At 46.4% G+C, this 24,964-nt stretch overlaps 3 protein-coding genes across 4 annotated transcripts; 2 read left to right on the top strand and 1 right to left on the bottom strand.

Moving 5' to 3' along the window:
* The first annotated feature begins 585 nt into the window (after positions 1-585).
* Positions 586-8,470, top strand: LOC134012719 (G-protein-signaling modulator 2-like). The gene is made up of 14 exons (XM_062452260.1): positions 586-863; positions 3,808-4,029; positions 4,310-4,445; positions 4,684-4,823; positions 5,168-5,291; positions 5,431-5,546; positions 5,740-5,895; positions 6,003-6,111; positions 6,278-6,443; positions 6,540-6,601; positions 6,803-6,985; positions 7,096-7,237; positions 7,543-7,767; positions 7,940-8,470. Exons 1-14 carry the CDS (start codon positions 799-801, stop codon positions 8,113-8,115), a joined length of 2,022 nt encoding a protein of 673 aa, XP_062308244.1. The 5' UTR covers positions 586-798; the 3' UTR covers positions 8,116-8,470.
* Positions 8,471-8,484: 14 nt separating this feature from the next.
* LOC134012938 (mucolipin-3-like) lies at positions 8,485-13,689 on the bottom strand. Of its 2 annotated transcripts, none has more exons than XM_062452619.1 (14): positions 13,401-13,689; positions 12,588-12,808; positions 12,265-12,432; positions 11,832-11,985; positions 11,665-11,749; positions 11,388-11,484; positions 11,045-11,144; positions 10,527-10,639; positions 10,272-10,421; positions 10,074-10,175; positions 9,865-9,987; positions 9,489-9,695; positions 8,868-8,998; positions 8,485-8,790 (listed from the first exon to the last, which is right to left on the bottom strand). In XM_062452619.1, exons 2-14 carry the CDS (start codon positions 12,804-12,806, stop codon positions 8,751-8,753), a joined length of 1,689 nt encoding a protein of 562 aa, XP_062308603.1. In that variant the 5' UTR covers positions 12,807-12,808; positions 13,401-13,689; the 3' UTR covers positions 8,485-8,750. The 2 variants fall into 2 exon arrangements, with proteins under 2 accessions (XP_062308603.1, XP_062308602.1); XM_062452618.1 differs by lacking the exon at positions 13,401-13,689 and adding an exon at positions 13,156-13,348.
* Positions 13,690-14,044: 355 nt separating this feature from the next.
* On the top strand, positions 14,045-22,863 carry LOC134013158 (divergent protein kinase domain 1A-like). Its single transcript, XM_062452959.1, has 6 exons — positions 14,045-14,181; positions 14,292-14,375; positions 20,720-20,854; positions 21,110-21,217; positions 21,314-21,490; positions 21,602-22,863. The coding sequence occupies exons 2-6, from the start codon at positions 14,322-14,324 to the stop codon at positions 22,415-22,417; spliced, it is 1,290 nt and encodes a 429-aa protein (XP_062308943.1). The 5' UTR covers positions 14,045-14,181; positions 14,292-14,321; the 3' UTR covers positions 22,418-22,863.
* The last annotated feature ends 2,101 nt before the right edge of the window (positions 22,864-24,964 follow it).

The raw sequence follows: 24,964 nt of genomic DNA, 5'->3' as shown, positions 1-24,964 counted from the left end.
ACATTTACGTTTCTTTATCGACACGTTGCTAGTAGGGCTGTGAAATGCATGATATTGTTTTGTGTGTCAGTCGTTCATGATGTTGTTTCCTTGGGGTGCGAGCGTGTGGGAGCATGTCTGGATGTGCTAGAATTTCTCAACCAAGTTCCCATCCACTCCTATCAACAAATCAACTTACACTAGGTTTGGTGTCTGAGGCCTTACCAGTCACATTGGTTGACCAGGTCGCAGTTTCCCTGCTCTGTGAATGGATGCATTCATCCTCAACTTTACTGGATTATTTTTGAACCCGTTACCGGATATTAACCATAATCCAAGTTTCCACCGAGTCAGGCATATTATTGGAGAATGCGGGAGGGTCTCGAACATTTGGTTCCATGTACGTTATTTTGAATGATGGAAAAGGCCTCTGTCAGAGTTCAATCAATTTAGTTGCGTCCTTTGGCTCTTGGAGCTCCTGCTTGCTCAGCCCATGGCCGTAGTTGCCATGGTGCTTGAGAATTGGTTACCTTTCCATGTCTCCAATTTCACGGAGAGATATATTAAGACACAGTGTGAGAGTGCGTTGGGGGGTCAACAAAGGAATAGTGTGAGAGAGAAGGGGGTTCCGCTGTGTCTGAAGTGTTTTTACCTCCATGTTTTGTAAATAGCTCCGGGTTGGACTCGGTTTTAGAATCGAGTGGCTTGGTTGTGTTCGGTTTAAACTAATTACATGGTATGGGAGAACCACGTTCTCCTTTTTCCTGACTATTTTAAATCTGGATTTCAAGAGAAAGTTGTTATTTACTATGCACTCAAATGGATAACAGTATATCCCTGCATAGTGTGCAGGACAAAGAGCAAGCCCTACATGTTCGGCACCGGTAGGTCGTTTTTTTAAATTCTACCCTCCTTTAGAATGTCAGTTCCCAATTGACAGAAATCTGCTCATGACAAGCAGGATACTTCAGTTCATACGGCCCGCGTTTGCCGTTACTGTAATATGTTGCCCTTGTCGTCAGCACATCCTGCCTTTACTGTAGGCTACATGTTCATTCAGTTGTTTACTGACAGAGGAGAATACATCTTCCACAAATGTAGCCTATATCGTAAACTGGAAATGTATGGGGTGTGTTTTGGTGCTTGTGTTTTCCTTTTTTGAGACTTATTTCTGTTCTGATAAAATTACACCTTTTTAATAGTATCTCAGTAGCCTGTATTGTGAAGTTATGGGGCCTGGAGCTGTAAACTTGGCCTCCACCATGTCAATATTTAATGGCTGTATTGAAACATTGATGATGAGTCCACTAGTCATCGCTATACTTTCTGTGGGTGTGCCTCTTCCCCAACACGCAGTCACCCTCCTCTCCCTGCAGCAGTCTGACACACCGATGGGAACTTTTAGTCTCAGAGCTTGCAGCGTGAGTGCCAGCTGGGGACAGGTCTAGTCTTGTCAAGCAGTCAGTCAATTGTTGTTTCGTAACTCAATCATCCCATGAACATGTGGCTCCATTGTACTGGATAGATAAAAACGTACTCCCTGTTAAAGAAGAAGACACTGAGAGTCTGTATGGTTACAGAGCTGTGTACAGAACAATGACTCCCTTGATCCAAACTGACCAGATCAGGAAGTTTGACTTTGGTCAGATGACCAAAGAGTTGATGCAGTCTCTCTCTCCAGAAGCTGTTTCCCTGGAGCATACCATGTCCAGGGCACCATAGGCCAAGCATCCGAGTTAATTCACACAAGGAGATTTCTGCTAATTGAGCTGACTTGAGGCTCAGAACACGATGGGAAGTGTGTTGTCGTGGTGATCCACTATCCCCATCCCGCTCCATTTCTTTGTGTTTGAAATGTTTGAATATCCCTAGGATTTATTTCTTTTGAAATCATTTATTTTGAAAGATTTCAAACTGCTACATAGGACTTAAACTGCAGGAGATTGTCATGGTGCAGAACAAAGAATTCAAACACTGTGCAAATAGAGATGGCACTGCTTAGAATAGAGTATGTTGACATCCCCTAGAGCAGTTGTTCCCCTGCACCGCATGTTTTATATGTTTCCCTGCTCCAATACGCCCGGTTCAAATGAATGGGGTCGTTAACAGGCTTCTGCTGAGCTTGTTAACGACTCATTCATCTGAATCAGGTGTGTTGGAAAGGGGGAAACATCTAAAACATACAGGATAGCGGCCCCTGAGGACCAGGATTCGACACCCCTGCTCTAAGACATGCAGGGCAGGGGTTCCCTAGGACCCGGCTTGAGAAAAGCTTGCTCTTAAGTAAAAGGATGTCGTTAAGACAGGCTGTATGAATTCAGTAGAATGCTGTAGAATCGACTTGTCTGATTTGAAATCTGATCAGCACAAAGGTTGTACTTAATCATTTATTTTGACACCTGTCAATCCATAATTATGAGCAAAGTTCCCACGAGACCTTAAAATAGTGTTGATACACAGAGCCTTAAAGATGTTAAGGTTCCCCTGGCCACTGTCGGAGAGGCGCTAATCACCTCAAGTATCTGCGCTAATTACAAGTGACACACACCAGCAGGTGGCCCAAAGACAAGGGTCGACGGCGGACTTGGAAGTGCCGAAATGCAGCCGTCGTCTTAGCCCAGATTAGCGCTCGCTAACTTATTCCGCGCACGGAACCTGACATTACCCTCGCCGTGAGCATAAACAAAAGATGTTACTTGTGGCAATCCAAGGGACACTGAGCGGTTATAGAAGGATAGCCTCGCCATGACAGCGGGACGCTGTGAGAGATGCTGGCGGGATTGTTTTGGGACAAGTGAACGGGTTAGAGTCCCTGCGGTCGTTGTGCGTCTGTGTGCCAGAGGACAGCAGCCGAGGAGTGTCTCTCTGAAGGAGCCGTGTCTGCTCGTCTGCGGTCGGAGGTGGATTGAAGAGTTTGAGATGTCCATCCTGTCCAAATGTCTTTCGTGTGTCAAGTTTAAGAGGGGGAAAAGGTTTGTTGGGCGGACATGTCATGGTTGAGGCTCCTATGGCTCCGTCCCTTAGTGGAGGTCAAAAGAATTGGCCTCTCCTAAGGATGGAGTAAAGGTGTAGGAGAAGCCTCTGTCAGGATGTAGAACTGTGGTGTGATGAATGTCCAGGATTTTCTTGTCTCGTCTGTTTTTTTTTGTTTTTTTGGAGGTTTTAAATGGATGAGAAGGAATATTGTTTAACTGGCAGATGGAAAATGCACTCGTAACTTGAGGTTAGTCGTGTTTCTTTTGTGAGATAGTTTGTCACCTCCACCAGTGGGATTGCTCTATCTGAGCAGCCGTCTTTATTAAACGTACCTTATTTTGACTGTATATAGACAGGATGCGGCACATGAATTCAGATTTAACCTACTCATGAACCGGCCATGTACAGTAGGTGAATGCCATGAGCTGTCATAACCCTTGGACTGCAGATTCCTCTTCCTCAGCGGTCTTCTGGAGACAGTCTCGTGGTTAGTGGAAGGGTCATGATAGTTCCCTGCTGTTAAGAGGAAGCAGTCTTTTTCAGTGGAAAGTACTAGCTGTACTTCACAAGCAGGGTGTGGAGGCCTGAATCCGACTAACTACCAACCTCCACATAGAAACAGCTGAGTCTGATTCTATGTGACATGCCAACACTTTTAATTCTACCGTATCTGGGGTGGATCGTACCCCCCCGTCCTCCCCCCCCCCCCCGTCCTCCCCCCCCCCCCCGTCCTCCCTATAAGCACCCCGTCCTCCCCCCCCCCCCCGTCCTCCCTATAAGCACTGTGTAGAGCAGCTTGACTGGAACAAACTCAATTCCCTCCGACCCGCTGCTGTGTTTGTGCTCTTTCAGGATGGAGTCTTCCTGCCTGGAGCTGGCCCTGGAGGGGGAGAGGCTGTGTAAGGATGGAGATTACCGCGCTGGCGTCTCCTTCTTCGAGTCGGCCATTCAGGTGGGCACCGAGGACCTGCAGATCCTCAGTGCCATCTACAGCCAGCTGGGCAACGCCTACTTTCACCTGCAGGACTACGGCAAAGCCCTGGAGTACCACCACCACGACCTCACTCTCACCAGGTACACGTGGGCGACGCGCCTGAACCAGCCTGGTTGTGCAGCAGCTCCTACAGCTTCAGCTGTGGAGACGTTTGTGGAAGGGACCAAATGGAAGACAGCTGGTCCTGAATCTGCAGGCCTGGCTGCAGAGAAAGCAAAGGGAGAAAAAAACCCCCACTGCTGTAGTTGTAAGAGTAGGAACGTTATCAGAGTTTGGTTAGGAATGCTGTCACCTTTGACTGGGAGGTCGTTTTCCATCTGCGTTTCTCTGATTTGTTTGTGTGGATGTGCCGTTCAACAGAACCATCGGAGATGAACTGGGAGAAGCAAAAGCCAGTGGGAACCTGGGAAACACTATGAAGGTTTTGGGACGGTACGGGGAGGCAGTGGTCTGTTGCCAGAGACACTTAGAGATAACAAGAGCAATGTATGATAAGGTGAGCCCTGAAAACATCATAATCATCGTCCTGAACGTGCAGCTGAATCACGTATTTGAGTTTTTTTTGGAACAAATTTCCACAGTGTGTTCTTAGACCGTAACAGATCAAATGTTCTCCAACCACTGAATAGTTGAGATAGTTTGCCAGTGGCTGTGGGTTGGGCGTCAGTGTATTTTAAGTGTATAATTACAATTTAGGTTTGTTTTGGTCTTTCTTTTTAACGTGTGTGTGGTAGGTTGGGCAGGCTCGAGCACTGTATAATTTTGGGAACGTATACCATGCCAAGGGGAAGAGCATCTGTTGTACAGGAGCTGAACCGGGAGAGTTCCCAGAGGAGGCCAGGCTCGCCCTGAAGAAAGCGACGGAATATTACGAGTAAGTGTCGCCTCCCCGATTGAGCCTATCATATGGGTCAGGGGTGGACCACCCTGGTCCTCGAGAGCCGCTGCCCTGCACGTTCTAGATGTTTCCCTGCTCCAGCACACCTGAATCAAATGAATGGTCATTACCCGGCTTCCACAGAACTTGATAACAACCCATTCACTTGAAACGGGTGTGCTGGAGCAGGGAAACATCTAAAACATGTAGGACAGCGGCCCTCGAGGGCCAGGGTTGTCCACCCCTGATATAGGTACTGAAACCCACCCAAGTGTACGACTATAAACGATGAGTAATTTCGTACTGTTTTCGCCCCTTGCGTGTGTGTCGACCCGCCGCAGTGCAAACCTGTCTATTGTGAAGGATCTGGGAGACCGTGCAGCGCAGGGTCGGACCTACGGTAACCTTGGCAACACTCACTACATCCTGGGAAACTTCTCGGATGCGGTGCGGGCCCACGAACAAGTAGGTGCAGCCCGCCGGCCGTGTAACCGTGAATGTTTTCGTTACGCTTTCAGTCGCGAACACGTGTGTGTGTGTGTGTGGCTTTGGCCTTCGGATGAGTCGAACCGTAAGATGACGATGACTCGTATTGCTGTCGCAGCGTCTCCTTATCGCTAAGGAGTTTGGGGACCGGGCTGCAGAGAGGAGGGCCCACTGTAACCTGGGCAACGCCTACATTTTCCTGGGCCAGTTCGAGAGGGCCGCCGACCATTACAAGTAAGTGACCGTAACCACGGCACCAGCCCGCTGTGGTCACTTCCTGTGAGGCCACTTCCCTTCTGGTTGCTCTCGTGGATGACATTTGTTGAGGAGATCCAGCACTAGTAGATGTTCAGAGAACTGAAGATCAATAGAGATTTAATAGCGACGCTATTCCTCTCCCCCTCCCCCCCCTCCCCCCCCACCCCAGGAGGACTCTGCAGTTGGCTCGTCTGTTGAAGGACCGCGCCGTGGAGGCCCAGGCCTGCTACAGCCTGGGTAACACCTACACACTTCTCCAGGACTACGAGAGAGCCATCGACTACCACCTCAAGCACCTGATCATAGCCCAGGATCTCAGGGACCGGTACGTACTCGAGGTCCTCCTCGACAGCCCGCTTGGAGCCTCTGTGAACGCCCCCCCGAGGAAAGGCCATCGCCAAATGCTCTCGGCTCCTCTGTGTGTTTGTGCAGGGTCGGGGAGGGCAGAGCGTGCTGGAGTCTAGGAAATGCCCACACGGCCCTGGGGAACAACGACCAGGCCATGTGCTTCGCAGAGAGACACCTGGAGATCTCTAAAGAGGTGCCCGTTTTACTGTGTTTCTCCCTCTTTATGCACACGTTATCGGGATCTGTCGTCACGTTGCAGTCGTCGCCCCCTACTGGACGGCTCAGGAACAGAACGTTGTGTGTTCAAGCGTGAAACTGAGTTCTCCTCCTGTAACATACTACTGGTGCGTTTCTCCTAGATCGGAGACAAGAATGGTGAGCTGGCGGCCCAAATGAACATGTCCGACCTTCAGGTGGTGCTGGGTTTGAAAGCCAACCGCAGCAGCCCCACCGACACTGTCCCCGACGCTAACACCAACAGCTTAGTCCTTACAGAAATCCACGGAACACATCAGAACCTTCCAGGCAAGTGTAGTCCAGTCTGGCCTCCAGTGCCATTTTGCACCTCTGGATTCATCTGTCATTGATAGTGTGGGTACGTGCAAACTGTCTGACTTGCAGGTATGAAGCTGGAGAAAAGGCCCAGCATGGAAATGTTTCGACCCGTCCCGGACAAACAAGCAGTATGTAACTGACGCCCACCAGCACTTTAACGCCTCCTGTTTATGTACTGAAACGGTAATGGGATTATCGTTCACTTATGTGAACGGTAATCCTCTTGATTCGAGTACGTCTGGGGGTGAACGTTTGTATTGTTTCATGAGTTTTTTTATTTTAACTGAGCCAATTGATAGTATTGAAATCGATCCACCTTGAATGTTCAGGACTGGGGTGGAGAAGTCTTCGCCACGCCTTCCAAGTCCGACGTGGCCAAGGCCTCCTCGAAAGTGTTCTTCATCAAGCGCCTGCGAGGGAAGAAATCGAAGAGCCACAAGAAGTCCAGCCTCCAGGACAGCAGCAGCAACACTCCCCTGGCCCCTCCGATGGAGGCCCAGGACTCGGCTAAGGTAGAGGGGGGGCGCTGACTCACCGCACCATGGAGGGGTAGGGAGGATGTTTGGACTGCCTCTTTCTGTCTGTAGCGCTGACACGCTTCTAAACTGTTTCTCTACTGTAGCACCTTACCCCCGACACTCTGGGCGACGAGGGATTCTTTGACCTCCTCAGTCGATTCCAGGGCAGCAGGATGGACGACCAAAGGTGCAACCTGTTAGAAGGCCAGAGCCCTCCCTCCTCCCCCCCTGTAGCCATGAGGAAATGTGAGTTAGCCCCTCGCGCTGCACGCACGCTTAACCATAACACGTCTCCTTGCTATCGGGATGTATGCGTGAAATGTGTGCTTCTGCTAATTCCTTAAACTTTGAGGTAGGCATGAACGATAACTCTCAGGGTAGACTGAATGCAAGTCTTACCATTGTGTGGCTGCAGAGGAGTTTTTCCAGATTATCATAACATTTTAGAAAACGACAATTGAATTATTCTCGTCTTTTCTATACTCCCCGTCTTCGCAGTCTTCGCCTTACACTGACTCCCCTCTTCTCTCTGAACCGTGTTCCTCCTGTAGCTACTTCAGAGTGCGGGGCGTCCCCGGACAGCGGCCCGTCCCTGGGCCTGCCGGCCAGCATGCAGGGCCGTCGGCCGGACGAGCAGAGGGGCAGGTTGGGCAGCTTCCCGGGCCTGCGTCTGAGCAGCAGCGACCAAGCCCCCAGCTCCTCCATGCTCAGCCGGCTAGTGGCCAGTGCTGACCAATCCGAGGCTGACGATGTCTTCTCCCTGACAGAAGGATGCAGTAGTTGTCTGAGAGAAGCTGATCATCTTTGTCAGGATTTGTGCTGATCTGTGGGCTTCTGTGAAGCCGTTTGTCAATGCTTGTGAAAAGGGCTAGACAAAAAGTATCATTCAAGATGCTTTAGTGTAATTAAACTCGCTGGTCAAGAATTCATTGCTCTCTTAATCTTGCTTTGACCTCCAGGCCTCCAGGCTTGATGACCAGAGGTGTTCAGCACCCCCTCCATCCACTAGGGGGCCCACTGTCCCAGACGAGGACTTCTTCAGCCTCATCCTGCGCTCCCAGGCTAAGAGGATAGATGAGCAGCGGGTTCAAATCTACCCCGGCTCCCAGGAGAACCCAGACTAAGTTGTCTGCTTCAGGACTAGCTGCTCAGAGGAGATTCTCCACTAAACCCAGTCCCCCTTCGGACGAGGACAGTCATCCCTCCTAGGAATCATGGATTGTGTCTCATCAAATGTTGACCAGAACGGACCACACGTTTTTATTTCTGTATTCTTGTTCTCAAGTCAGTTTTAACATTTACACTGACATTTCCCCTCACCTTATGTATAACTGAGTGAGAAGGACATTTACAGTAAGCAATTTGTTATAGCTTTAAAAAAAAATTGTGTAGTACATCTTTTTGAAAGAAAAAACAGCATTGTGAGTTTTTTTTTGTACTTTTTCTGCTGACCTTGAAGTAAAACCACATTCCACCAGTCGCATTTTTTAATAAGTCATTTCATTGTGTGATATAACCTTAACTGCTTGCTACATATGTAAATCAAGGAATACCTATTAACAAATGTATCCTTTGAGTTTAATTAGAATATTTACAAAATCTTAATCCCATTTTAAATTGCAGTACATTTCAATACTTAGTGATTGCATTTAACAATACATATTTGAACATTTTCCTAGACGTGATTCCAAACATGCCAAGGAGTGTGGTAAAGTGCTACAGTGATAATATAAACATCCTCCTTCTCTTCAAGGTCGTTCTAGGATTCCATGGTCAGCCTTTCTTGATCAGTAACACATCTGGAAAACCCAAGTGTCCATTACAGCCCTTCACCCTGAACATCCACAAACTCAGTAACATCTGTCTGAAGCCTTACCTGGACAGGCAGCAGGGGAAACAGGAACGGGAGCTCTCGTCCACACGGTACACCCCAGAGTCGGGCAGATCCTTACACTCAGAGATGAACTTATGAAGCTCAGACACCAGGTTCCCTTCCTTCTGCTGTTGCTGGGAGTTGAAAGAAAAAATTGAATACTAAATAAATAAAGAGTTGGAAGGATGGTTGTCCGACGTGGCCAAGGCCTCCTCAAAAACGTTCATCAACCGCCTGCGAGAGAAGAAATGAAAGAGCCACAAGAAGTCCAGCCTCCAGGACAGCAGCAACACCTCCCCTGGCCCCTCCGATGGAGGCCCAGGACTCGGCTAAGGTAGAGGGGGGGCGCTGACCCACCGCACCATGGAGGGTCGAGCCCTAAGACGTACGCTGGTAGAAGCAAAAGGAAGCAGGCGTGTCCTTACATTTAGTCATTTAGCAGACGCTCTTATCCAGAGCGACACAGTAAGTACAGGGACATTCCCCCGAGGCAAGTAGGGTGAAGTGCCTTGCCCAAGGACACAACGTCATTTTGCACGATTGGGAATCAAACCGGCAACCTTGCTATTAATAGCCCGATTCCCTAACCGCTCAGCCACCTGACTCCTCCATCTGTGTCCTTACCTTGATGGTGTCGTAGGTGTTGGTGATGAGGGTGATGAAGAGGCTGAGGATCATGTAGATGAAGAGGGAGACGAAGGTGTAAAGGTAAACCCTGCTGAACAGCCACACCAGGTTGCTCTTCTGCTGCATGCCTTTGAAGGTGGGAAACATGTCGTCCCCGTTGATGAGCGAGAACAGGCACTCCGACACCGTGTTCAGGGTCCGGAACTAACAGACAGAAAAACGCCAAAAGAAAAAGCCTGTTTTTGTTTCTTTAGATGGAAAAGCGTCCACTAAGAGAATACATTCAAAGGGGAAATATACCGTTGAGGTGATGCATACTCTGATATCGGTTATATTCAAAGTGGTTTTGAAACGGTGAGGAAACGCCCCCTACCTTCTCATGGTAAGGACCGAGCACAATCCAGCCGCAGAAACAATAGCTCAGGTAGATGATCCCAGCACAGCAGATGAACCGGATCACGTTTGGGAACGCGGCCCTCAGTGTCAGGATAAGAATCTGGAGGCGGGGAGAGGAGACTAGCATGTAGCAAACGATGTAGCCTATGGCGTTTTATGAATTAACTGAATACAGCACAGACTCACATTGTACTTCTTGAAGTAACCCATGTAGCGGATGACTCCGATCCAGACAAACATGGTGCCAGTACCCAGGAAGATACTGCACACATCGTAGCTCGTCAGATTCTAAAATAAATAACATGAGTTGACTTGAATATAGTAACCACAAACGTGAAGAATGCTTTCAGTTATTATACCATCGGTCCACACACACACACTCACCTTTGCCTGGATCTCTATTTTAAGAATGGAGCCAATGATTGTGAGGGCATCACTGAATATGATAAGGATATACCAGCCATTCAGAAACTCCAGCCTATCGGACCATAGCACCTCGTTACCACTGCAGGATCTACGAAAGTTGATGTACTCCTACAGAAGTCAGAAGAAAATTGTTTTTACCCGCACCAAACATTTTATAATAAGATGGTGAGAATCCAGCCATTATTCTAATCATGCCAATAACGTTTCGCATACAAACTGAAGGTGTATTCCTTTCAGCACAGATCGAGTGCAGAGGATCAGGGAAGTGATGCAGGTCAGGATGATGACACAGTCAAACAGCAGTTGGTAATATATGTTCCTGGGAGCTGAAAAGAAAAGATGTAGTCAAGCAGTCGTACATTAACCCTATCCCCTATCCCCCACCCCCCCCCCAAAAAAAAATAGGGCACATCTTTATATGAATAAACAACATTGAATAATACATCCTATAATAATAATTTGATTTTGAGAGTTTGAGATGTAGAACACTGCCACCCTTTTAGTGAAACAGGTACTGCAAACTCCTACACACATTGAAATGTAATCATTGAGCAGACACTTATCCAGAGCGACTTACAGTAAGTACAGGGACATTCTCCCGAGGCAAGTAGAGTGAAGTGCCTTGCCCAAGGACACAACGTCATTCGACACGGCCGAGAATCGAACCGGCACCCTTCTGATTAAAAGCCTGATTCCCTAACCGCTCAGCCATCTGACCCCCTTACACTTACATGCCCCTGAGACACTCCAGTCTCTGCATTCATTGATCTCAACGTCCGTGTCCAGGTTGACCTTTATTCTGCCGCTGTGGGCCTGGTTGTCAAAGGTAATCTTTAAACCAAAGGCAATATTCAAAAGGGTTATGGTAAGGGTAATGTGAATTTCAAAAAGCTCACTGTCTTCTCACACTGTTTCTCAACTTTCAAAACATTACCACCAACTGAAACCTCTTGTATGGAAGCAAATCAGTGACAATCTTTTGAATTTTAAAAAGGCACTGAATACTTAATATCGACATTTAAACACCACCACCTGCTTCAATACCAGTTCCAATGCAATTTCTAGGTCACATACCATGACTTTGAAGTCATAGCAATCAGGAAGTTCTCGATGTCTGACGGTCTGAAGATTTATGGCCTTTAGAACGAACTGAATGCGAACAGACAACAACCTGTAACGCATAGGAGAGGCATCACAGACAAGCACAACTTACACACCGGGTGAACAGCATCAAGGCACCATCGCAATAACAAGCATGACAGCTGAAGCAAGTACTGGAGGGCCAACACAAACTACTACTTAGATCAAATCCTGTTGATGACAGACTTAAGTGACTCGTTTGAGCAGTAACCTTTTGAAATGGAGAATGAAGTCAGGAAGCTCCTTGATTGCCGAAATTCGTTCCACTGGGCTCATCGGAAAAATCTCCAGGCACTCTGGACGAGGGGGAATAAAAGGTTAGAGACTTTCCAAAAAAAAAAAGAATACAGAACTTTTTTCGTTCCAATGTCAACGTACCAGATTCCACTTGGGCATCTATTTCAAATGTCTCCTTTGCTGGGTAAATGCTGCCGTTCCTATAGAACTCCTGACATAGATAGAGAGGAGAGTAGGCAGTGCCATTGCGCTCGTAGGCATGGTTCCCAACCGTGATGTTCAGTAGGCTTCCAAACTACACATGTAAGACACACAAACAATGATGAAACATTTGATTACTTATACTATATATGGGATCTGTTAATGGATGTATTGATGACGCCTTGGAAAACTAATATCAAGTCAAGAAGTTTTTTTTCAATATTATACCTTTAGTACTGGCTAAACAGTGCTGAAGTTAAGTTGCAAAGTTAGTTAGCTAGGTGATTTTTCAAATCATAAGTCCCAATTCTTTCAGACCTCTAAACAGTCTGATCACATTGGAACAGGCTGCAAGTAGACCAACTGTCCTTACTTGATTGACAACGTAGTAGATGTGGTCGTACACTTCTGCCTGGTGGTAGAGGGCATAGGTAACTCCTCTTTGATCAACGTAGTCTTTCAGAAAGAGATGCTTGAATGCCATCAGATTTTCTTCTTTGAAAGTGACCACCATCTGGTTACTTAGTCCAAAAGACACCAACTAGAAAGACAAATAATTCAAATGATACCATACTTCTTTCAAACCTGTGTGGATTATGCCTCTAGAAGGCCCTAAAAACACTAAATGAACATCCAAGTATAACATGTCTAATCTGGAGTTGACCCACACCACTCAGTCTCTAAGATAGTCAGTACCTGAATGGTAATGATGGCGATTTTGATGATCTGAAGTATTAGTTTCCATGGTTTCCGTCCGCGTGCCATGTACTTCTCACAGGGGTTCATGAAGTAGAACTTGATCTTTCTCCTGAGGGCTTCTGCCGTTTCCAGGCTCTGACAATGCTGGTGGTTCTCCCAGGTCGGATGGCCATTAGACTCGTACAGGTTTGTATGGCCAGAATCAAACTCCTCCATCTCTGTTCAGGGTAGGCACATTGATTTTCTTATCACCATTCTGAGGAACAGCTACTAGTACCATTCAAAGACCACTATCGCTATAGTTTCAGAAGGATTTTACGGTTGTTAAAATAGTTTCCACAGGAATGCATCGTTTGACCAGGTCAAACGATGCAAACGATGCATTCCTGTGGAAACTAGAATACAACAAGCCGGCATACAAGATGTTTAGATAGTTTGACTTTAACTTTTTACTGCTGGTTGAATTGCAGAACATAAGGGCATTGTTTTTACGTTGACCAGTCATCAATCATTCATTTGGAAAGTAGCTAGGCTATGAGGAAGAGTGGGGGTTAGGCGATCTTACCTGAACTTTGACCTGACCAAGACTGAATAACAAACAGCATCTCACATTCTGAAACCTTATCAACCTCCACCATTGTATTGAATTTTTCATCCAAACTAAACTACAAACTCAACCAACTGTAGCAGCATAGCTATAGCCGCCGACTGAACATCACGCTCCCATACTAGGTCTATCGTCTTGAAAATTGCTCAAAGCATTGAGGCCAATCATCGACCAACCAAGTTACGACACTTATTTGCACTCACCTGAAATTAACTGGATTAATTGGCTAGTTCCCTGCTGTCACTTGTGGTCACGACTGATATCCGCACAATATTATCCAAAGATCGTAATATTTCTAGTTATTGTAAGACTATTAGGCTAAATCTTTAGGCATATTCTTTTTTGTTTCAAACAGAGCTGTTTTAAACGTAGCATATAGGTCTACATACATAGTGCTACAGTCTCAGCAAGTCCTCCCAACTGTTCGATCTCGAATAGTGTCGAAGCCCACAGACCAGGTGACTGATTTGGAATGGTGACGTTTGTTAGCTTTACAACCTGGCGGCCAGGTAAGCGACAATCGAAGACACTGTCCAAGAGGCAAAACCCCTTTAGCAAACACATCAGCGCCAACCACTGTCTAAATATCACAGTAGGCTATAGGGCTGCCCACTCTCACGCATTGGCCGTGAGACACACGCATTTCAACCAGTTCACACGCTCTCACGCCACACATTGTCACTCCAAGGTTTTTTGAAAAGTTGGCAGCCCTGTAGCTATTAATTTCCAAAACACACGTTTTAAAATATTAATAATAAATGAATATCTTATTCAATATCCCATTGAAACATTTGGTCGATGCAATTATTGCATAGGCTACAGCCTAATGCATATCGTCGCGCCCATAGAGGGCTCTCCCAGTGCAATCATCTCCTCCGCCTGCGCGCAGCGGTCGCGAAGATCTGCAGTACGTTGGGCTACTGTACTGTTTTGCAGCATCTAAGGCAACCCTAGTAGGCGACTTGACGGAGAAGAAACTATGTGGTAAAAGGGCATGTTTTATTATTTTTTATCACGAATGAATATCATTATTAAACCACGGAGTCAAGTCTATTTGATGGTGAACAACGTTTTATGGGGTTTTCCTCCGTCAGGTTAGCGATGTGAGATGTGTCGTATTTGCAATGGCAAGAGGTCTGTTACCATGGGTCTGGCTCAGGAAGCCCATTTACATCCAGGTAAGCCTTTTGACAATACCCACGTCTTATTTTCCAGTCTAACTAAATATGACATAATTCACTGTTGTCTTGAGTGAATCACGTTCCAGATCTACATAGATACAGATTTATTCTCAACTTTTTAGCACAGCAAGCAAAACTGGCTATCGCCTATAGATTATTTTAGAAATAAGACCACAGGGAGTGTGCTTTCCCAATCAGAATAATAGGATTACCATTCGAGGAGCTATTATAAATGATATTTTTTGCTCGACTCTAGGCTTTAATAATGTGTATGAAGCATACGATACACTTGATGTGTGAAGCCATCATGAACAGAATTCTGTGATTGGTCCAACCCAGCTCTCTCCTCGTTGCTGTAGCAACAGCAATGATCCAGTTTTAACAAACACAGGGAAGCCGTGCAGGGGACACACGCCTGTGGATAATCTGTTTGACTGAATAATTATCCGTTGAGGATATGCCCGTGAACCAGTTTTCTGGGACATCTGAAAATTCTAACAATGGCATGGCTTGACCAGAGGCCCCCAAAATGAGGCTCTAAAGCTAAAACTAGATGATTAAATCTGATGTGAGAGATCTAGGTTTTTGTCATTCTCTATGCTTTTCTTGCAGTTGCTCTTTTTGAAATCTTGAGAATTGCTCATGTTCTTCCTATCCAAACATTTACATTTATTCATTTAGCAGACGCTTTTATCCAAAGCGACTTCCAAGAGAGAGATTTACAAAGTGCATAGGTCACTGATCATAACAACGAGATAGCCACAAAACATTGCGAGTAGCCAAAACATGAAGCACACATTGTGAACAACCAAAATAAGTGCCAAAGGGAAGAACCATAAGAGCATGTAGTTAAACAAGTTACAATTAAACAACATGAGCTGCTATAAGTGCAAGTGTACCTGTGGAAAAAAAGCAAGCAACAATAATAAAACAATATATCACAGCGAGTACAAAAATTTAAGTCAGTTACCACTAACCACAAGAGCAACAAGTCTCCAAGCAAGAGTCATTGTGATCCTTGAGGAAACTAACATCGGGTCAAGCGAACCATTCCTAAGTACCGTTGTACTCCCGGAACAAGTGTGTCTTGAGCCTTTTCTTGAAGACTCATACAAACAGTGCTTCTGTCCTGGTAAAAGTAGCACAGCACCAGAAATCAAGGTCTTGTGTGCCCTAGTGGCGGTGTGGTCTAGAGAATGGGCTCAGACACTCAGTCTGTGTAAGTACAGAAGAAGGTGACATCATCTATAAAACAGGGATATAGCCCAGGCCGACCATAATAGACTAATACTATTGATATTGTAATGCCACACGGCATATGTGGGTCGACTGAAACATGTCAGACCCTACACAATTTTGAGTTTGCAATTCGAAACCGTTTTGGGGCTTTAGAGTTACAGCACTTGGTTTATATTTCAGTCAGTTATCTGAGCATAGTTAAACCGACAGAGATGAGAGAAGGTTTTGTGGAACAACTGTCACATCTCGTTTCTTTTCTTCGAGGGAGTCTCGCTGTGCTTTCTCTCCCGGTTTAAAACTAGTCTCATTTCCCCGCAGTGCATGATTTGATCAGAATTGGTTTAAAGACAGCACATTTTTCCAAGGCTCTCACAAACACTTAGAACACTTGGTGGAAGCTTAAGGAAATTCCTTTCCTTGAAGATCCACCATGCTTAGTTGGTGACAGTTTCTACTCACGTTCTCTACGTGGGAATGGAATGTGCTTTAGGGGTGCTTGTGTTTGATCGGATAAAACAACGTGGGGAGAAGTCATTCTTCTGAGAGAAGCTCTGAGGCTTCTGTTCCAAAGTATTATGGAAACGGCATGAACTGACACACTTGTCCAGGTTGTTGTGACAACTCTGCCACTGCTGTTGTTAGCTTGTGTTTTGTGCTTGTAGCATTTGTCAGAGTGGATGCAGCAAAGCACATTGTGTTGCCTTCTGGTATGAAATGCGCCATATAAATAAAGTTTTATTTGATTTGGACATTGAGCTTTTGTACCTGCTTTGCTGTTTTGGTCTATTTAACTACATTGTTTTTGTAACAGAACAGCTATTCCCAAAGTCGTGTTTTGAATGTAACAATGTTGCAGTGGTGAGTCAGAATTGAACTGTGTTTGGAGGGGGGGGGGGGGGGGGCGCGAGGGAGGGAGGGGTGGGGGGGCGCGAGGGAGGGAGGGTGGGGGGGTGCTCCTCTTAGCATGCTGACTGTCTGGACTGAGATGAGTCAGATCTCCCAGCTCCTGCACAGCCAGTGTGACATCTCCTTCCTCCAGAGAGCCTGTCTCCTGGGAGGGAAGAGGGGCGCACGCCGGGATAAAGCACTGTTGCGTAACTCTGTGAGGATAGGATTTGCTACCACTGAAGGAGCTCTCGACTGGGGGTGAAATACATCCAACATTGTTAATTCCCTTGCGTCTGTTCTCAGCTTATTTTTCTGGCTAGAATATACTATCAGGAGCAGTCAGAGCACTGTTTGTCTGTGTGTAATAGAGAGTGACATGCAGGGTTTACTCTCTCTCTCTCTCTCTCTCTCTCTCTCTCTCTCTCTCTCTCTCTCTCTCTCTCTTTCTCTCTCTCTCGCTCTGGCTATCCCTCTCTGCATCTCTCTCTCTCGCTCTGCCTATCTCTCTCTGCATCTCTCTCTCTGTCTCTCTCTGTCTCTCTCTCTCTCTCTCTCTCTCTCTCTCTCTCTCTCTCAATCTCTGTCTTATATATCACCTGCAACCCCTGTTCTTGTTCTCCCTCACTCTGGCTTTGCACAGCAGGCAAAGAAACCCATTAGAGAGGAACCCCCCTCTGAGGGTTAGCTTTATGATCATGCATAATGGATGAGGGGCGAGCTGGCTGCAATAACAAGTGTCAGAACAGCAATGTCATCTCCACTTGATCCGCCTCTATCTTCTCTGCCCTTTAGAGCCGCGGCTGCTGTTCTATCTGAGCCGACCATGTGTATGTATTTTCGAAAACTTTCCTACCGTAAGTTCTCCGGATGCGTTTTGGCCGCTGTAAACTGCCAGGGCTGTTATGACAGTAGAGAATTCCAAGGCCCCCCTGTCTGTGGGTGTTGGCAAGTCTTCCACAGTCTGTCAGGTCTGCCAACATTCTGAATACAACCACAACCAAGAGAATGACAGGATGTTGTGCTGCAAGCACCTTCGAAGCGCTCGGGAGCTGAGGATCCCAGAGCTAAATGTTTTCCTTTGTCTATAAATGTTGATCGTATCCTTTAATTTGCTTTGGATCATTAGAGACAGTATTTATGGCTTGAGAGAGATCTTCCTGTTTTGAGACCTCAGCATATGCAAGCTGGTCTCTAATTAATAGCCGTCACAACAGTCACGATCAATATCACCTCATTAGCCTTGTTTGTTTTTCCTCTTTCCCCGGGATCAATCTTGGGGATAGGCATGCATCACCGCAGTTTTAAATGAGAGGCTTGAAATATAGATTTTCAAAGACTGTCACGCCAATAGTTTTTTTTCTTTTTTTTTCTTTCTGTTGAGTGTTACCTCTGGAGTGAATGCAGTTTACATCACACCTACTCAAAAATCAATATGAGCATGGAACACATATTTGAGGTCCCCGCTGCTTATAAACAATGTTCTTTCTGCTTACACAATTTGTGGAAAAAAATGAAGCTTGGAGTTAATCTGTAAAGCAGCAAAGTACTGTATACCGTTGCTATCCGGCTGTGCACTAGTCTCTGTATGGTGCTGTTTTCCCCATCCGTACTGCTGTCATTACCATTCACAGCAGTTGTCAGCCCTGTTGAGTGCTGGTGAGGGGCTACTGAATTTTTTACACCTACTTTGACAAGGGGTTGGACTTCATTATATCCTTGAGAGCACCTACGCTTTGTGCCACAAGGCCGGAAGCAGAGCCTACTGAATGTAGGCCTTTCATATTTTGAGGAAGTAGTTTATTTGGTTAATATACAACGTGGCTGACAGCACCTGGAAGTGTGCATCTCTTAGGTTCATTCAACTCGACATGACGTAACATACAACATGTTGTCACAGCACAGTCAGGACCATCACGTTGACCAAAACGAGCAGCGTCATTTCAAAGTGCTCGCCATGAAATTCTGAAACCGAAACTTGAGGTTAACGGACATAGACAGCCACCGTAAATATTGACAGATGTAAATCGACACTCCTGTGCCGAGTGGGATGAGCGCAAACCTAGAAGGAGGGTGTGAGCCACAGAGAGGAGGGGGTGGAGTGGGCTTATACCCCTGAAGTCAGGGAGTCAGGTGGCTGAGCGGTGAGGGAATCGGGCTAGTAATCCGAAGGTTGCCAGTTCGATTCCCGGTCATGCCAACTGACGTTGTGTCCTTGGGCAAGGCACTTCACCCTACTTGCCTCGGGGGAATGTCCCTGTACTTACTGTAAGTCGCTCTGGATAAGAGCGTCTGCTAAATGACTAAATGTGAAGCAAATTGAAACTGAGGGGTTTGAGTGTAGGGCTCAGGGGAAGTCCATCACTGTCAAGCCCTGGACAACAGCATTACTAATAGACGGACAAGAAGAATCTGTTATCCCTCCACCTAGCATCCTCGGTGAGAGTTTTGCCATCACGGATTCAAACGTTAATTCTGTATTCTTACGTTAATATCACAGGTTGGCTAGGTATATTCAGTTTGTGCGTATAGTTAAAGAATCCAATGTGGGTGAATCAACAATGGAGTGAAGCGGACAATGGATGTGATCAAAAAGTGGACGTGATCATGAAATTACTTAGCCAAGCAGCCGTTTGCCACTTAATCACAGCAGGACAATAGTAATTGTACTGATGGAGTACCCCACTAGCCTCCACAAAAGGCAGCATCAATTGGAGTCCAATTTAAATCCTGTTTCCTCATTGATCATGCAGCTCTGTGAAGTCAACGTTATCTGTGAAGAAAGACTCCCTGCCCAGCTTCTCGCTGTACGTTGAAGCTAATTAATGGGACAAGATAGATTGCAAACCACACAAAGGATCACACACACACACACACACATGCTGCAGTCCAGTGATTAAGTGTTCTCTCTGTTAAGAGTGGTCAAGTGCTTTTTGGTTGGGAAAAACAAGTCACACAGTCTGTTCCTACAGATAGTCGAATACAACAGAGAAGATGCTGCACTGTAGGATGAGAGAGAGAGAGATGCCCTTGAGTATTCTTCCTGGTCTGTTGTTAATGAGGTTACATCGTTAATCACTTTCCTGCCCTAAAACATACATAGTTTATTACATGTCAGCAGCAATTATAAATCTTCTTTCACAAGACATCCCATCTATTCTACAAGTAGATTGAAACAGTAAGCTTGCTTTTAGATTTCTGATTAGGAAATGTCAGGCCACATGGGGGTCTCTTTCATCCTGCCAAATTTCATGGAGTAGCATTTAGATTCCAAATGGCTCTGTTTGCTGAGAGCTCCAAGGGAATGTAAAAGCCTTGATTTTGGGGCACAGCTAGATAACACTTTTTCCAGAGGTAACTTGTATTTCTTTAAAGGACTCCCCTAGAGGGAATGTTGTTTCCTATATGAAAATGTCAAGTGGCTGTGCAGAAAGAATAAATATGAATAACAACACATTTTCTCTGTTTCCAGTTTAAACACACTAGACATGATATATCGTTCTCTCACCCATCACAATCATCTTTGTCAAGACCTTGACCGGGGGTCGAATTAGCCAGATTTAGCTTCAAAAGTACACATAAAGGAAGGGCTTTCTCCTAGCTGAGAAAGACCTGCTTCTATACTCCATCTCTGTTGTAGCTCCGGTCTGCGACAGAGGCCCTCCTCTGGCCGAATCACCCAATCAAGCAACTGCCTCGCTCAAACCACACTCAAGCTGCCCTGGGTAACGGGGACTTGAGTGCCCATTCCGTTTAACTATGATGAGAGAGTCGTTTGATGAGGAAGTCCAGCCTCGATCAGCACAGTATCGGTTCTTTTTTTGTCTCGGATGTCTGGGTCATACTGTGTTTACTCTCTGAACAAGCCCCTGTGACATACAAGATTCACTGAGAAAAAGAAATCACACGAAAAAAATCGTATCAAACCAGGTTATGGCTTGCTGATAGCAGACAGATTTAGTCACTAAAACAGTAGTCTCAATAAATGTAATAGCAAAGACCACGTATTACCATTAGAGGAGAAATCAATAGGTTTCACTCAGTGTGCCATTCAGTGGCTGAATTTGAGTGCTATGTCACAACGTGAGTTAACATTGGCATCATGATGGGAGCTAATAAGTATTTGTATTGATCTTTGGGGTATAGAAGAGCATTACAGCTTTCCCCCCCTCTCCTTCCTTCCTTCCTTCCTCCCTCCCCCTCTCTATCTTTCCCAGGCCCGGTTCTCCTACATTCACATGAAGTACCTGTTCTTTTCCTGGCTAGCCGTGTTTGTGGGTAGCTGGGTGGTGTATGTGGAATACTCCTCCTACACTGAGCTGTGCAGAGGACACGAGTGCAAAAATTCTATCGTGAGTTTCCTGTTTCCTTATTCAGTGACGCAGGACACAAACAAGAACTGCGATTCCCTTACCTTTTGACATAACAGTTGTGTTGAATAGTGTTTGAAATTGCAGAACAACTCCTACAAAATGGGAATCACTCAACAACAAATTCAACCACCATAATCAATACTGAAACATTATCTTCTGACACGCTTATCAGTGGCAGTCTCGATTATATTGAGCCGTGTTTGTTGCTGAAAACGTAATCTGTGTGTCTCCCAGTGTGACAAGTACAGGAGAGGAATAATCGATGGCTCCGCCTGCAGCAGCCTGTGTGAAAAAGACACTCTATACCTGGGGAAGTGTTTGTCCGTAAAGCCTAATAACCAGGTCAGGCCTTCCGTCAACTGTCCCTGTCTAATCTGGTTGTTGTTGCCCAACAGTGTTGGTGTATGTTAGCTCATGGCTGTGTGCTATGGGTCCCAGGTGTACTCCAGCATCTGGGGGGATCTGGACGGGGTCGTCAAGTGCCAGATGGAGGAGGTTCCTCACTACGACCTCGGGACGGAAATAGAACCGAGGAAGGAGGCAGCGCCCTTCGACAAGCCCACGAAGGGCACCTCTGTGGAGAAGTTTAAAGAGATGGTCCTCATCCACCTGAAGGTCAGGGAAGCTCCAATCACGGCATCGTGAATTACACTGCACGGGGTGGTGCTGTGTGGACCAAAACCACGCGACATCGAAACAATAACCCGTCTCTCTTTCCCCCACCAGGCCAAGGTGGGCGAACAGGCCAACCTGTCCGACCTCGTGGGCCTGGTTCTGTCTGTGGCTGACGCCAACAAGGATGGCCAGATCTCTCTGCCCGAGGCGCGCTCCGCGTGGGCTCTGCTCCAGCTCAACGAGTTCCTGCTGGCCGTGGTGCTGCAGGACCGAGAGCACACGCCCAAGCTCCTGGGCTTCTGCGGGGACCTCTACGTGATGGAGAAGGTGCCGTACGCGCCCCTGTACGGCATCAGCCTGCCCTGGCTGGTGGAGGTGTGGATCCCGGCCGGGCCGCGCCGCAGCATGGACCAGTGGTTCACCCCGTCCTGGCCGCGCAAGGCCAAGATCTCCATCGGCCTGCTGGAGCTGGTGGAGGACGTGTTCCACGGCACGTTCGGCAGCTTCCTCATGTGCGACGTGAGCGCCGCCGGCTTCGGCTACAACGAGCGGCACGACCTGAAGGTGACGGACGCGCGGAACATCATCCCCGAGGCCACCTTCCAGGAAGCCATGAGGGAGAAGCCCTGCGAGGCGGACGAGGACTGCCTGCACGGGGCGGACTGCCGCACCTCCTGCGACCTCACCAAGCACCGCTGCACGCCGGAGGCCAGCCGGCCGAACCTCGCCAAGGCGTGCGGGGCCCTGAAGGACTACCTCCTGCAGGGGGCGCCCTCGGACGTCCGCGAGGAGCTGGAGAAGCAGCTGTACGCCTGCATTGCGCTCAAGGGCTCGGCAGAACAAATGGAGATGGAGCACTCTCTGATTCTGAACAACCTCAAGACCTTGTTGTGGAAGAAAATCTCTCACACCAAGGACTCCAAATGAAGGAAGCTGTACGGTTGTCTGCCACGACGACTCCAGACCCTGACCTCGGTCTCTGAACCTTTCAGGAAAGGACAATCGAACTGATTGACATCAAGCAAATCATGCTTTACAAACGAGATAGCCCATTTGTCTTTGGTTCTTGTTTTGCTGTGCTGTACCATGCATTTGATTGTTAACTTTTCACACATTTTTTTTATGTTGATTATGAAAGCTGGTCATTTGACGTTGCATCACCTTTGTTAATGTTTGAAGGGTCTTTGCAATGCTTCTTGGGGCACACTGACTTTTGGCAAATGTTTTCGAGCAAATGGTTGAAGCAGCATAATTTTGCACATGAAAAATAAAAAATATTTTTCATTGCATGCCAAAGAGCAGCCTTTTCTCTCCCAGATTTGTTCTAGACAGAGCAAAGACTGTTACGAAAATCATGATGAGTTGCTGCAAATGAAATCAACATATTTTGTGTTCTGGATCCATAAGATTCCCATTAAGGCCCATTCAGTTTTGAAAGCACTGTGATCTGATTGCCAATCAACACAAACAATTGTCAGGTGTGTTTCACAAATGAGTGAGTGATTATGACCAAGGGTGACTGTCCACATGTGTAGATTGTGGTTGTAAGGTTGGCTCAATGGTTAGAGCGTACAACTACAGATCAAGAGGTTGGAGGTTCATATCCCCAAGGTGCTTTTAGATGAAAGCTTTCAATTGAACATTGAATTTATGTCTTAAAGTGGAATTCATAAAGATATGTTTGGATTCTGAGGATAATTGTAGCAAGGCCTTGGTAGCCTAGTGGATAAGCATGGGCCCTCAAGTCCTGACCCCTCCGGTTCAAACCTGGCTGGAGGCAATGTACCCCATGCTAAGTTTCTGGCATGCAAAACATAGTAGTATCTCTTTAATGGAGCTGTTTTTAAAGATAAATGCTACCATTCCATGTCGGGGGAAGTGGGGCCCCAGTGGCCTAATGGATAAGCATGCAGACCAGCAAGTTCCAGCATCCTGGGTTCAAATCCAGCTCATGATTGCAGTACAGCTTGGGCTCCATCACCCAAACCCTTGCTTTTCCAACCCAATGTAGAGGCCAGCCAGTCAGTCAGTTGGCCAGCCCAAACACAGAAGCTCACAGCTAGACTACAACTTGGGTTCTGTCATGCAAGGTCCCCCAACTCCAGCAGGGTCTCCACTGACCAGTCTGACCCACCATGGTGTCGTGGGTTGACAATGAGCCTAAACCACAAAAACCTGGGTTCAAATCCAGCACAGAGCGTAGTGCCCAGATCCCTGTAACCGCAGCGCACTCCCCGACTGTCCAGATCCCCTCTCCCAACTGTCTTTCCAAGTACCCAACTGTCCCACCAGGAACAGTTGGACAGTCGGGGAGCGTACCGACGCCACAGGAGTCCAAAAAGAAAATTACCTTTTATCAGTTTTATTTATAAGTCGAAAAGCACAAATTGAGCTGTAAGAAGATCCTTCAGCCAGATTTGAACACAGGACCTCTCAACACAGCAGCCCACATCCTCAACCACTGAGCTATCAGGGCTCATAACAATGTCCAGTCAACATTTAAATTTGACATTGAACTATCTAGTTGTAACAATCTGCAGAGTTGGGGTGTCAGAAAACCAGAAGAAAGTAGGGCTCCCCTGTTAGCTCACTGGGTTAGTGCACATGCTCTGAAAGCTGGGCAGTACAACAGCCTGGGTTCAAATCCAGCCTTCACCCTTTTCTGTATGTCTTCCTCCCTCTCCATTCTTTTCCTGTCACACTTCAATTAACTGTCAAACACAATTTTTTTTGTCCGTTTTGTGATTTTTTTTCTTAAGGAAAGGCATAATTACTACAATTTATAAATAACACTAATAGCGAATCAAAATTCTATTCACCATACATATCCAACCATGAACATGTAGATATTATGTAATTGGTGAAGGGTGCTATTTTTAGAGAAAGTATCTTCTCCAAAATCCATACATGAGAATTGAACCCAAGCCCCCAAATGACATATCACACATGCTTAACCACTGAGCCACCAGGAATACAACTAAACAAGAACATGTTAACATATTAAGGTGATTATTGAGTTTCTGCTCTTTGATGCAAGTCAGAAAGGCGTTATATGGGATTTGAATCCAAGCCCTTTCAGCATTATCACTCACTCATTTATGACAAGTGGGTGATCAACATACAGAAATCTCACCTACATCCACATTATTTAATGATACCACCAGGATGATCCAGACTTATTGTAAATCATTTAGAATTGAATGTTTAGTTCATTTCCCCTTTTAGGTCTGGGACTAAAAGGGGGTGTAGTGCCAGCAAGTGGTGAGAAAATGAAAAAGCTTGTAATATGAGCAGACTTCTGGATCTGATGACATCCCATCATCAAAATCCCTTATCTTCAGGTATTACACAAATATAGCAAAATTATTCTATAAAATTATATTTTCAATGACTGTCCACACACCGTCAGTGGACAAATCCAGCACCAAGAAGTTGATGCAAGTGGTGTCACGAAATGACATGAAAACACAGGGC

The sequence above is a fragment of the Osmerus eperlanus genome, chromosome 26, assembly GCF_963692335.1.
Source record: "Osmerus eperlanus chromosome 26, fOsmEpe2.1, whole genome shotgun sequence".
In the NCBI taxonomy this organism is placed as follows: domain Eukaryota; kingdom Metazoa; phylum Chordata; class Actinopteri; order Osmeriformes; family Osmeridae; genus Osmerus; species Osmerus eperlanus.
The sequence above is the reverse complement of the archived record's forward strand: the minus strand, read 5'-3'. Positions and strand labels throughout refer to the sequence as shown.